Here is a 12,297-nt window from a genome sequence, read left to right as displayed (position 1 = left end):
TTCTGGATATCTCATAAATGAAATAATATAATACGTGACCTTTGGTGTCTGGTTTCTTTCACTTATGTTTTGGAGGTTCATCCATGTTGTAGCATGTATCAGAATTTCTGTACTTTTCACGGCTGAATAATATTCCACTGCATTATATAAAACAATTTGTTTATGCATTCATCCACTCATGGACATCTGGGTTGTTTCTACCTTTTGGCCATTTATGAATAATGCCTCTATGAACATGTGTGTACTTGTACTTGAATACTTGTTTTCTATTCTTTTGGGTATATATGCCAAGGAGTGAAAGCAAAACAGGGGGGTTCCATTTTCTCCATATCCTCACCAATACTTTTTTTTTTTTAAATCATAGCCATGCTAGTAGGCATAAAGTAGTATCTCATTATGGTTTTTATGACACTGAACATCTTTTCATGTGTTTGCTGGCTATTTCTTAACATCTTAAATAACAATCAGGGATCCAAATTTCAGTTCAAATTTCATTTTACATGAGGCTTCTAAATGCAAATAAATGAACTGAAGTGACAGTTTAACAGATACTTTCTGTGAGCTTCACTAAGTCCATGCATGTATAGGCAATGACAAGTGCATCACAATTTGCTAAGTTTTAGTGTAGTATTTTTTTAAACTTTATTGCAAAATGCATTTCCATCTCAGAAATCTTATCTTAGAATCAGAGAAATATAACTGATATTTAAGAAAATGCAAGCTCTACAAGGTTAGCAATTTTAATTTATAACACTCTATTAGGCACTCAATAAATGTTGGCTAATTAAAGGTATCAGTTTGACTACCTGGACCCAGAGACTGAAAAATTTAATGCAGGCAGTAAGGAAGAAAAATGAATCTAGGATAATTTCTAGATTCAATATTTTTCTGCCTAGGGCCACTGGGTAAATGGTGGTGCCATTAACCAGAATAGTGAATATAGGAACAAGAATACTTATAATAAAAGAATTATCCTGGGCCAGGTGCAGCAGCTCATGCCTATAATCCCAGCACTTTGGGAAGCTGAGGGGGATGGATCGCTTGAGGCCAGGAATTTGAGACCAGCCTGGGCAACATGGGGAAATCCCATCTCTACAAAAAATACAAACACGGTGGTGCATGCCTATAGTCCTAGCTACTAAGGGAGCTGAGGTGGAAGGATTACCTGAGTCTGGGGGGCAGAGGCTGCAGTATGTAGAGTACACTGCCACTGTACTCTAGCCTGGGTGACAGAGTGAGACACTGTCAGGAAAAAAAAAAAAAAAAAAAAGGAATTATCATAGAATTCTTACCATTAATGTAGAGGTCCATTTTTACTTTTTTTTTTCTTTAGACTAGTCAAGTGAAGCCATTTTTATTTTTTAATCTTCAATTTTCATGCTCCCTTTATAACAACCTTTCTATGTGGATAAGTGTAAAAGAAAAGTGAAAGGGTGCTATAGAAACATAAGGTAAGAAGGCTGCCCCTTTCAAAATTTCCCATTTAATTTTTTGTGGTTTGGTTTTTCTTCCTATATATCCTATCCTGTCCTTACCCCTGCTGAATGTCAATCCATCTCACATCAATCTAGTGTTCCATGGTTATAATGACAGTGTTTACAGTACTGGTTATCCCAATTTGGTTTTGTAAATTTGTTAAGTCTGTTCTCTAGCTCGTGAGTTAGAGAACGTCTCCCACAGAACAGCATTTATCTATAAAAGCAGACCATGGTCCATTGTGACCCCTATGTGACACCACTTTATGATTAGAGGATAGAGCACTAAATTTTAGTTTACTCTGATCACTTCCCCCCATAGACTCTGATTCTTCCATTTCAAAAATCAGAAAAAAGTAACTCAAGCTTACTTTAATTTGGAAAAATGTTTTGGTGCTGTCTTTTAAAATTATTTTATTGTAAGAATACTCTAGCCTTGCTTGCATCATGTATACCCAAAAAGAATAAATCACACCCTTGAAGGGTGTGATTTGGAACTCACAAAATTGTCCCATGTATACAAAAGTTTCTTGAGCTCTGTTCTTGTGTCATATGTCCCAAACAACATGGCAACTTGACATCATATTATAGTATAGTCACATATTGCTTAACAATGGGGATACATTCTGAGAAATACATCAGACAGTTTTGTCATCATGCAAACATCACATAATGTACTTACACAAAGCCTACGTTGTATAGACTACTGCAGACCTAGGTTATATGGGATATCCTACTGTTCACACGCTACAAACTTGGACAGCATGTGACTGTAGTTAATACTGCAGGCCTCTGTAACACAATGCTTGTATTTGTGCATCTAAACATAGAAAAGGTACAGTAAAATACAGAATAAAAGACTAAAAACAGTGCATCTTTATAGGCAGTTGCCATAAATGGAGCTTGCAGGATTGGAAGTTACTCTGAGTGAGTCAATGAATGAGTGCTGAGTGAATACGAGGGCCTAGGACATTACTGTATACTACAGTAGACTTTATAAACACTGTACAATTAGGCTACACTGAATTTATAAAAATGTTTTTTCTTTTAATAATAAATTAACTGTAGTTTCTGTAACTTTTTTACTTTATAAATTTTTAAACTTTTAGACTCTTATAATAACACTTAGCTGAAAACACAAACACATGTACAGCTGTACACATTTTCTTTCTTTATATCCTTTTCTATAAGCTTTTTTCTATTATTATTATTTTTTTACTTTTAAAAACTTTGTTGTTAAAAACTAAAAATGCACACAGTAGCCTAGGCCCATACAGGGTCAGAATCACCAATATCACTGTCTTGCACCTCCACATCTTGTCCCAATAGAAAGTCTTCAAGGGCAATAACCAACATGGACCTGTCACCTCCTGTGATAACAACGCCTTATTTTGAAATAACTCCCGAAGGACCTGCCTGAGGCTGTTTTACAATAAACTATTTTTTAAAATAAGTAGGTGTACATTCTTTTTTTCTTTTTTTTGAGACAGAGTCTTGCTCTGTCGCCCAGGCTGGAGTGCAGTGGCGCAATCTTGGCTCACTGCAAGCTCTGCCTCCTGGGTTCACGCCATTCTCCTGCCTCAGCCTCCTGAGTAGCTGGGACTACAGGTGCCTGCCACCATGCCCGGCTAATTTTTGTATTTTTAGTAGAGACGGGGTTTCACCATGTTGGCCAGGATGGTCTCGATCTCCTGACCTCGTGATCTGCCTGACTCGGCCTCCCAAAGTACTGGGATTACAGGCATGAGCCACCTCGCCTGGCGGGTGTACATTCTTAAATAATGATAAAAAATATAGTATAGTAAATGCATAAACCAGTTACTTAGTAATGTATTAACATTATCAAGTGTTATAAACTGTACCTAATTGTGTGTGCTATATTTTTATATGACTGGCAGCACAGTAGATTTGTGTGCACCACTATTACCACAAACATATGAGTAACGTATTATGCTACGATGTTACAATGGCTATGAAGTCACTAAGCAATGGGATTTTTTCAGCTCCATTATAATCTTACAGGACCACCGTCATATACGAACTTTGTTGTTGACCTAAACGTTCTTGTGTGGTGCATGACCATATAGTATTACACTCAGTGTCATTTCCCCCTCAACAAGAACAGACAGTGAAAGTTTGTAGTAAAAAACTCTTATTAGTAATACAAACTTGGGGTGTGACTTCAATTATTACCATCATGCACCAGGCACTTCTAGAACACTAGTTCCAGTGACCTGAGTAAGATCCTCAAAACTTTTGCTTCCCAGATGACCCTTTGTCCAGAAACTCATGCTGTGAGAATAAAAAGACCTTTACTATCAGAAATGTAGGGAAAAAGACGGGCAGCCCATCTTCAGGGAAAGAAAAGGAAATCCCTTTCATAATAACAGCAGAGCAAACTAACCCAGATCAATCACAAGTTGCATAAGAGAGCAAAGTTGTACAGAGTCCTACTCACACCTTGGGCAGCAAAAACACGACTTCCTGGTGTAGACTTCCTATTTAGGCACTCTGCAGTTGATGACTACTCAGAACTTTTGCTTTTTATTTTCTCCTTACTCCCATCTCCACCCTACCTCTCTGAAATTTTAATTCAAGGCAGCACAACTTCAAAACTTTTTTTGTAAAGGTTTTGGTTGAAGGAGGCTCATACTAAGTCATTTGCTCAATAAATAACTTGTTGATTGTCCCAAAGTGCTGGGATTACAGGTGTGAGCCACCGTGCCTGGCCTATATAGACTTTTGAAGGTCAAAGTAGAAAGATTTTTTTCAACACTATCCACCAGTTGGGATAAGTTCCTTTGTGGTATATTTAAAATTGATCATGTTTTGAAGTCACAAAACCAGGATTTAAGTCCCTACTCTTGTCATTTACTGAATATCTATTATTGGGCAAGTCATCCAACTTCTCCAAGGCTGTTGTTTTTAGAGTAGTGTCTTGGTCAGGGTCTCAACAGGAAACAGAAGGCGTATTCAGAAAGGGAAATTTAGCAGGATTTAATGAAGATAAGTCATTGAAGATAGAAACAGTGGAGACTCAGCCCTAGATCTTGAGAGAACCCATAAAGAGAGAGAAAGCTGTAGCTGTAGATTGGATAGGTGCTGTGGCCTCCACGCAGCCACTGCTAGCCACTGCTAGCCAGTAACCTGGAAGGGAGAGAGCTGGAGAAGTAAATATTCCAAACTCACTTTTCATCTGTCTGAGATATCTTGTAAGCACCCCGTATTGGCTGAATCCTTCCAGAAGCAAGAGTGCAAGGGAGCTTGTTGATGAAGCCATGAAGGTCAGCCCCAAGGCCACAGAAAAGATTAGGAAAGGGGTAGGGAGTAAGATCTCAAGGGCAAATGGAAGATACTCAGCCCAAAACTTACTAATGGCTGCCCACCTCTCACATAGATTTGCTGTGAGGATCAAATTAATATTAATATATGTAAAAATACTTTGTAAACTATAAATGAAATACACAAATATAATAATTATAAGGTCTATCCTATAAGAAATAAACTAAAAAGAATAATACCAATCTATGGTGTGAGTCTTCTAAGGTTGACAGATCTCATCTTTCAAATCTAGTATATTCTTTACACTGGAATTTATTCTTTCTGGTTAAAATTTCCAATCATGAGGACAAAAATCAAACAGAAAAGGAAATTTTCAGTACCAAATTTTCAGTACTAGATAAGTGAAAAATTAATTCCCCTGGCAAGATGGGTGTGACAATGGTTGGGCAGGACTCAGACACCTACACATTAGCATCTATCAGGTTGTTTTGCTGCCTTCCTCCCTTTTCCATCTCCTAATCTAACTTCTGCCAGCAGTAGAATTAGCAGAAGTCCATTTTCTATTGCATTTCAGAACCAGTTCTTATAAGCACAAATTCATTTGCCAAAGAAACATTCAACAAGCATTTGGAGAGAACCACTATGCTAAGCATCTACTTACTGGTAGACAATATTTATGTCAACACTTACTCAGCATACAAAACATATAACTCAGTTTACAATAGTTTTCCTCCTTGCTGACTCCTCTCAAGCTGCAATGACCTCCTTGCTGTAACTTGAACACCTGTAGGTACACTCCCGCCATATGGCCTTTGACCTGGCTGTTCCCTCTGCTTATATAATCCCCAGATAGCCACACAACTAAAACTTCCTCACCTTCATCAAGTTTTGTTCAAATATCACTTCCCACTGAGGCCTACTGTATTCAAGATTGCAATCCTCCACTGGAATCCTTATCCCTCTTTATCTTACCCTATTTTTTTTTCCACATAGCATTTGTAACTGTCTAACATGCTCTATGATGCACTTCTTGATTATGGTTATTTTTAACGTCTACTTTCTCTTGTTCCTTTGCTGACAGGGATAGCTGAGTTTTGTTCACTGATACATCCTAAACACCTACAACTGGGCCAGGTCCATACTGGACACTCAATAAATATTCACTGAGTCTATCAATCAATCACACCTATAATCCCAGCACTTTGGGAGGCTGAGGTGGGAGGATCACTTGAGGCCAGGAGTTTGAGAATAGCCTGGGCAACATAGAGAGACCCTGTCTCTACAAAAACATGCAAAAATTAGCTAGGCTTGGCGGCGTGAACCTGTTGTCCCAGTTACTCAGGAGGCTGAGGTGGAAGGATTGCTTGAGCCCAGAAGGTCAGGGATACAGTGAGCTGTGACCATGCCACTACACTCCAGTTTGGGTGACAGCGTAAGACCGTCTCAAAACACAGAACATAAAAGACAAAACAAATCAATTATCCATCAGTCATCTGAAATGGTTTTAGGAGGCTCAGAGACATGAGAATTTTTTGTCAATGGAAGTATTAAAAGTACAAAAAGAAAGCTATTTTGATGTTATATTTTAAATCTAATAGACTCACCCCAACTATAACTTGTTTCAAAATTGTTGCTCATAGGTGAAAATTCATAGTGATGATTAACCTCCATTATAATGAAATGTAAAAGCTGCAGTATTTCTATTAAAAGAAACATAAGATCAAGTATCAAGCTGGTACTACAGATAATAAGCATTTGCAATTAACATACTGTGAATAACTGTAAGCTCTGTTATCATACTAATAAAATTTAAAAATTCCTACAGCAACTGGGAACTCTGTAGCAGTTACATTATCAACACTAGCCACTTTGCCAGTTGTTCAGAGGCTGTGCAAATTAGCACAAACTGGTAGTAACAGTAACATACATAATGCTTTTGGGAGTCATTTTTGTACAACACAAGTTTAGAGGGTTTTTTTTCTTTTCTTTCGATTAAAATATCATACTCTGATGCATGAACGTGTGGAACAGAGATGAACTTCAAACTAGTGAGGAGAATAAACCGTGTAGTAGGCAGTTTAGGTTCCTCTGAGTAAACTACTGCCAGACTCTGACTTGAGTGAACAAAGGTGCTTGTGTGGCAAATTTTGGTCCATAAATTCATGGTTTGAATATGTGGAAAAGATGCATCAAGGGATTAGTATAATTATTTTGTTTCAGAGATACCTAGAAGGTCAAAGAGCTCAAATGACAAGGAGATATGAAAGTATCAAAGTGTTAAATGGTTTATTTTGACAAAGTCAAACCTTCTGCTTCCATCACCTAAGACACTATAAAACCAGAAAGATTAGGAAGCTACTGCACAGCTGTCTTTTTTGGTCAATGAAAGACATTGCTAGTGGACCTTATCACAGATTAAACTCAGCTTGGACAATGACCCTAACTCAATTTCAGTTATAATCAACTTTACACACAAAAAGTGTGGGGGGTGTGTGTGTGTGTATGTGTGTGTGTTGGTACATGATGAGTATTTTGGGGTTTCTCACATGTAAATCCAAATTGAACTGTTCCAAAACAAGAATTAAAATCTCACCTGTTTCATATTCTGCATGCTGAATTATTTTGAAAGAATCAATACAGCTTTTTACTAAATACCATGTGTTACTGGCTAAATTAAGTCCCTTCAAACTCATATGTTGAAGTGCTAACCCCCAGTATCTCTGGATGTGACTGGATTTTCATATAGGGCCTTTAAAAAAGTAATTAAGGTAAAAAGAGGTCTAATCCAATAGGACTGGTATTCTTAAAGAAGATATTAGGCCGCAGAGCAAAGAACATATGAAGAGACAGACAAGACAGCCATCTTACAAGCCAAGGAGACAGATCTCAGAATAACAGCCCTGCTAACACCTTCACCTTGAACTTCTAGCCTCCAGAACTGTGAGGAAGTAAATTTGTGTTGTTTAAGCCTCCCAGTCTGTGATATTTGTCATGGCAGCCCCAGCAAACTAATACTCTATGTATGATTTACCTCATCATGTTGTTCTATCAAAAGATGAAATTAATTATAAAAATCCAGTTCCCAATAAAAAAAATCACAAGTTGATAGATGCCTCATTTATGCAGTACCATGAGTGAGTAAGTCATTCCACATTAAGATATCCAGATAACTGAAGCTTGCCCTTGACAAAACAAAGTTTGTAATCTAATCCTTTCAGATGGAAATGTTTCTAAAATACATCACTATACACTACCCCACTTTCTAGAGAGAATATACAATTTAACTCTTTTAAAGAATAAAAATTAAAATTTCAAATAATTCAGCAATACTATTCAGTACCCTAAATCAAGTTTTACTTTGACCCAAGATTAAGACTGATTTCTCATGTCTTATCTTTACAATTTGTTCACCCCACACATTCAGCCAATATTTCTTGAAACTTGTATTTAGCAAGGTTTCTAAACTACTATAGGCTGAGAAACTAAGGAACTAAACATATTAGAACTATGTCTGAAGTAAAAATAAAAAGGCTTGAGGGAATGTGTGAGGAGCTTGCCTCTGAGTAAATGAGTTAACATACTGTTTGTGGATATATGTTTGCTTTTGAGAAAAGTTTCTGCTTCCATCATATAACACATAATGTTGTAAAAAGTTCATGACCACTAAGTTTGGATAAGTGAGATTTTAGTTTTACAACATTTTATTAATAATTTTTGGTTTGTTTCTACCTCAAAAACTTTTCACAGCATATTTATGATAGATTGATATTATAATCTATATAGTGTTGATTCTGTCCTATAAAAAAGATGAATTTGAATACATCAGTTTAAACACTAACAATTAGCATGTATTGGTATTTACCATGTGCCTGGTACTGTGCTAAACACACTTTACATATTTCACTTAACTAAAACAATGCATAGAATTTACTGAAAGCAGGAAAAGGGATGCAAAATCACTATGATTTTTCAGGAACTGTGAATACTGGATGGATATTATCATATCCATTATCATATTATGCAAATGAGCAGTACTGGATCAAATAAAACATTTCAATTTTTTTTAAGCTACTAATGAAGACTAGTACCAAATTAAATATAATCTTGGCACAAGACAATCATTTTTTTCCATGGACCATCACTCCTGACATCAACCTGAAAAATTAAAGCACTTTCTCTGACTTTCCTGCGGCTCAGGATAAACTTATGAAGAAGGTATACTATTATGCAGAATTAGGCCTCCCAAAGGCATGTACTTAACACATTTGGAGGTTAATTTTAAACATGAACTTTATTGATATATAATGCACATAAAATTAAATGCCCAGATCTTAAAGGCTCAGTTTGATGAGTTTTGACAAATGGATACACCTTTGTAACCAATACCCCAATCAAGATAAAGCATACTTCAGTCACCCCAGTGAGCTCCCTCCTGTCCCTCTGTAGCCAAATCTCCCTCCCCAACTACAGGGAGCCATTTTTAAGCAATGTAGTAGCAGCGGTGGTAATAGCTACTGTTTATGTTTGGTTGATAATAGCAGTACTTACCGAGTGCCCACATGGCAGGCACTGTACATATATAATTTTCTATTAATTTTCATATCAACTTTACCAGGTTGGTATTAACCCCTGTGTCTATGGCGAAAAATGTGGGGGGAAGGACCAAAAATTTAATTATGCAAAATCACATAACTACTGAGTGTTGAGGTCAGACTGGAACCAAGAATATCTAATGTAAAATCTCTCGTGCTAAACTATATTGCACTTACACAAATGCTAAGGAGTTTTCTGTCGACCCAAAACACACAGTAAGTAGAGGAATTAGCAAGGCCACCAGCTCTAACTCACAACTCCACCTCTATTACAATCCACACCCAAATACGTTATCTTAACCAGCAAGCAAAGGTTTCAGAGGCTAATACTAATGATAACTAAAGAGGATTACCTACAAGTTCTTCAACTGAAAACCTGCATGTAAATCCCTCATATATTTCTAGAGTAGTTAGAAGAGGGGGAAAATCCTCTGTATAGGTGGGTGGGTCACAACCCCATCGGCCCCAGGATTTTGTTAGTGCTTTAAAAAATGAATGGAAGGAATCCAACCATCCACTTGCTCATGGTCGACCCCATAAGCCACAGTGCCACAGTCTACCCTACCTAAGAACTGAAAGGAGAGGTGCTGCGCAGCATCGTACTGTCACTTTATTAAGGAAGCAAGTGGTGTCATGCAGTATTTTACTGTCACTTTATTGAGGAAACAAGGAGGCAAACATCTGGATTGAACCTTTTGATTCCTTGTTACGTTAATTTTATTCAGTGTTTTAAACTCAACCCACTCACATTTACAAAACACTTCACACAGACTACTTCCCTCATGAATGGAGTTCCATTCACATCTCACTTAAAACATCAAACTTATTCTGAAATGACGGAGGTTAAAGCTTGTTCAGTGTCAATTTGCAAGTATTATAAAATATTAAAAGCTAGGCGCACAAACGCAGGAGGATAATGTGAGGCAGCTTCTTCAAGGAGCTCTACTAAGTTAAAGCATTTAGGTAAGGGGCATGGATAGGCTTAAAGGAACCACAGAGCTCTCAACAAACTGTTGTGGAGCCGGGTATTTAAGTCCCCAGTGGGAAGATTCTATGAGAATTATCACCCTTGAGTGGTATTGGCTAACAGCTTGGGAATCAATATGACTCATTTTCCCCAAACCTGGAGTTGTTTTCTAGAAGTCCCTCCCCTCGGTTTCCCTGTGGTCTCCTGAAGTCCCTTAACATATGTTGGGGGAGGGGAGGTTCTCTCCTGGTAGAAACAAATGAGTCTCCAGCAAGTTCAAGACTTCAAGACCTGTGTTTACTAAATCCTCCATGTATGACAGCCCCAGCCCAAAGAGAGACAACAATTACAACACACACAGGTACACCCTACGAATACGTGAGCCTCCTTCTTCCTCAGCTAAACATGAGCACTGCTTAGTGTAACACAGGCGCCTTCCTAATCTCGTCTAGAAAAACCCAAGTCCCACGTCCACAGCGGGGTGTAATAGAGGAAAGACAGGGGAGGGTGCTGCCCTCCCTGTGTGACAATTAGCGAAAGTCACACAGAGGGAACCTCTGAGGATCCAAGCCGGCGCGCCCAGCGCCTCGGGGCCCTGATGGCCCGAAGCTGCCTGGACTTTTTGGCGCCACCAGTACGTTCAACAAAGCCACCTCGAGGACAACTCCGAAAAGGCGCAGAGAGGAGTGGCGCGGGGCTGCTGTGGGGTCGACTGTCGCCGGGGAGGGGACGCGTGTCAACCCAAGTTTCGGTTGTCTCCCCTGGGGCCGGGAAGTCTCAGGAGGCCGGCCGGGGTGTGACCCGGACCTGAGGGGCCAGAGCCGCCAGATGGGCGGCGGATAGTGTCGCCAGGAGCCCTCGGGTCTGGGCAGCGCGGGGGCAGGATCCTCTTGCAAGGGCCCTCTCCCCCTCCCTGGGAGTCAGGGTGGCCAGGCTGGCCGCTGGGAGAAGCCAGTCGCGACCACGTGGCCCGGCGGGCGTCCGTAACAGAGGGCGGGCGGAGTCGGGGGTGTGGGGCCTGCGCCGAGGCGCTTCTACCTGGTTCTTGAGGCGCATCTTCCCCGCCGGGCGATTCGGCCCGAGGCGGCGGAGGCTGGGCTGGGTGGGGCACAGCTGGCGGGAAGACGTCCGCAGAGTCTCACTGCGCTAGCTCTCTAGCTCGCTCTGCGGCTCCGCCACCGTCGCCGCCGCCACCCCCTGGCCACCTCGAGGGGGAGCTTCGCGTAGAGACGGAGGATGACTCCTGCGAGTCAGGTTCCTGTGGTGGCCCTGGCGCCTACCTCGGGGGTTGGCATTCCAGTGTGCTCAAAATGTTGAAGGAGAAAGTCTCCTCTCTTTCCTCCAATGCTGCTACCTGTGGTCTGCTTAAATTTTAAATGAGGTAGCTTCTTTGAAGCTAAAGTTCACTGACACCGTTTGGACCAATGTTAATTGCTGTGCCGGGCCCAGGGGGTTTATAAATGTGACCAATTCAGAACCCTTAGAATAAATCTTACCCTTTGGGGAGGGGAGCATGAAGAAGGTGGCTTGTCTTTGGCAGGGAATGTAGACACCTTAAGTAGATCCTTCAAGTCATGTTTGGCTGTTTGGTGTCTAAGATATGTCCAAAGTAAAGTGAGAAATGGAAACAGTTGACCCAAACGAAATGCCAAAGTCCTTTGTGAGTTCTGATTTCAGGTAAAAATAGTTACTGGCCCTTCCATTACTCTGTGGCCTTTTAAACCACGCTAGATGCTTGAATAACACAACATTAGTTCTGTGGTAGGTAATGGGATGATCATGAAAAATGGAAAAAGTAGCTTCTTTGGCCCTCCTTGACCTTCATAAAAGTCCACTCCTAGGGCTGAGAAACTCACAGTTGAATTGTTGAGAATGGCCGCTATTCTAACTTGATTCAAAATACAGGAAGTACAGGTATCAGTAAAAATTATTGGGCTAAAGTAAGCTTCGTATCAAGAGTTAGAATGGAAATAGTAAAGAG

At 39.8% G+C, this 12,297-nt stretch overlaps 1 protein-coding gene across 3 annotated transcripts in view; it reads right to left on the bottom strand.

Moving 5' to 3' along the window:
• ELAVL4 (ELAV like RNA binding protein 4) overlaps nucleotides 1-11,523 on the bottom strand; it is a 156,297-nt gene extending 144,774 nt beyond the window's left edge. For 2 of the 3 annotated variants that reach the window (XM_025388929.1, XM_025388906.1), the window contains exon 1: nucleotides 11,355-11,523. In XM_025388929.1, coding sequence (XP_025244714.1) covers nucleotides 11,355-11,372 — 18 coding nt within the window. In that variant the 5' untranslated portion in view covers nucleotides 11,373-11,523. The remainder of the gene's footprint in view (nucleotides 1-11,354) is intronic. The other variant, XM_025388971.1, reaches the window with a different exon arrangement.
• Nucleotides 11,524-12,297: the final 774 nt, after the last annotated feature.

Source organism: Theropithecus gelada, chromosome 1, assembly GCF_003255815.1.
Source record: "Theropithecus gelada isolate Dixy chromosome 1, Tgel_1.0, whole genome shotgun sequence".
Classification (NCBI taxonomy): domain Eukaryota; kingdom Metazoa; phylum Chordata; class Mammalia; order Primates; family Cercopithecidae; genus Theropithecus; species Theropithecus gelada.
The sequence above is the reverse complement of the archived record's forward strand: the minus strand, read 5'-3'. Positions and strand labels throughout refer to the sequence as shown.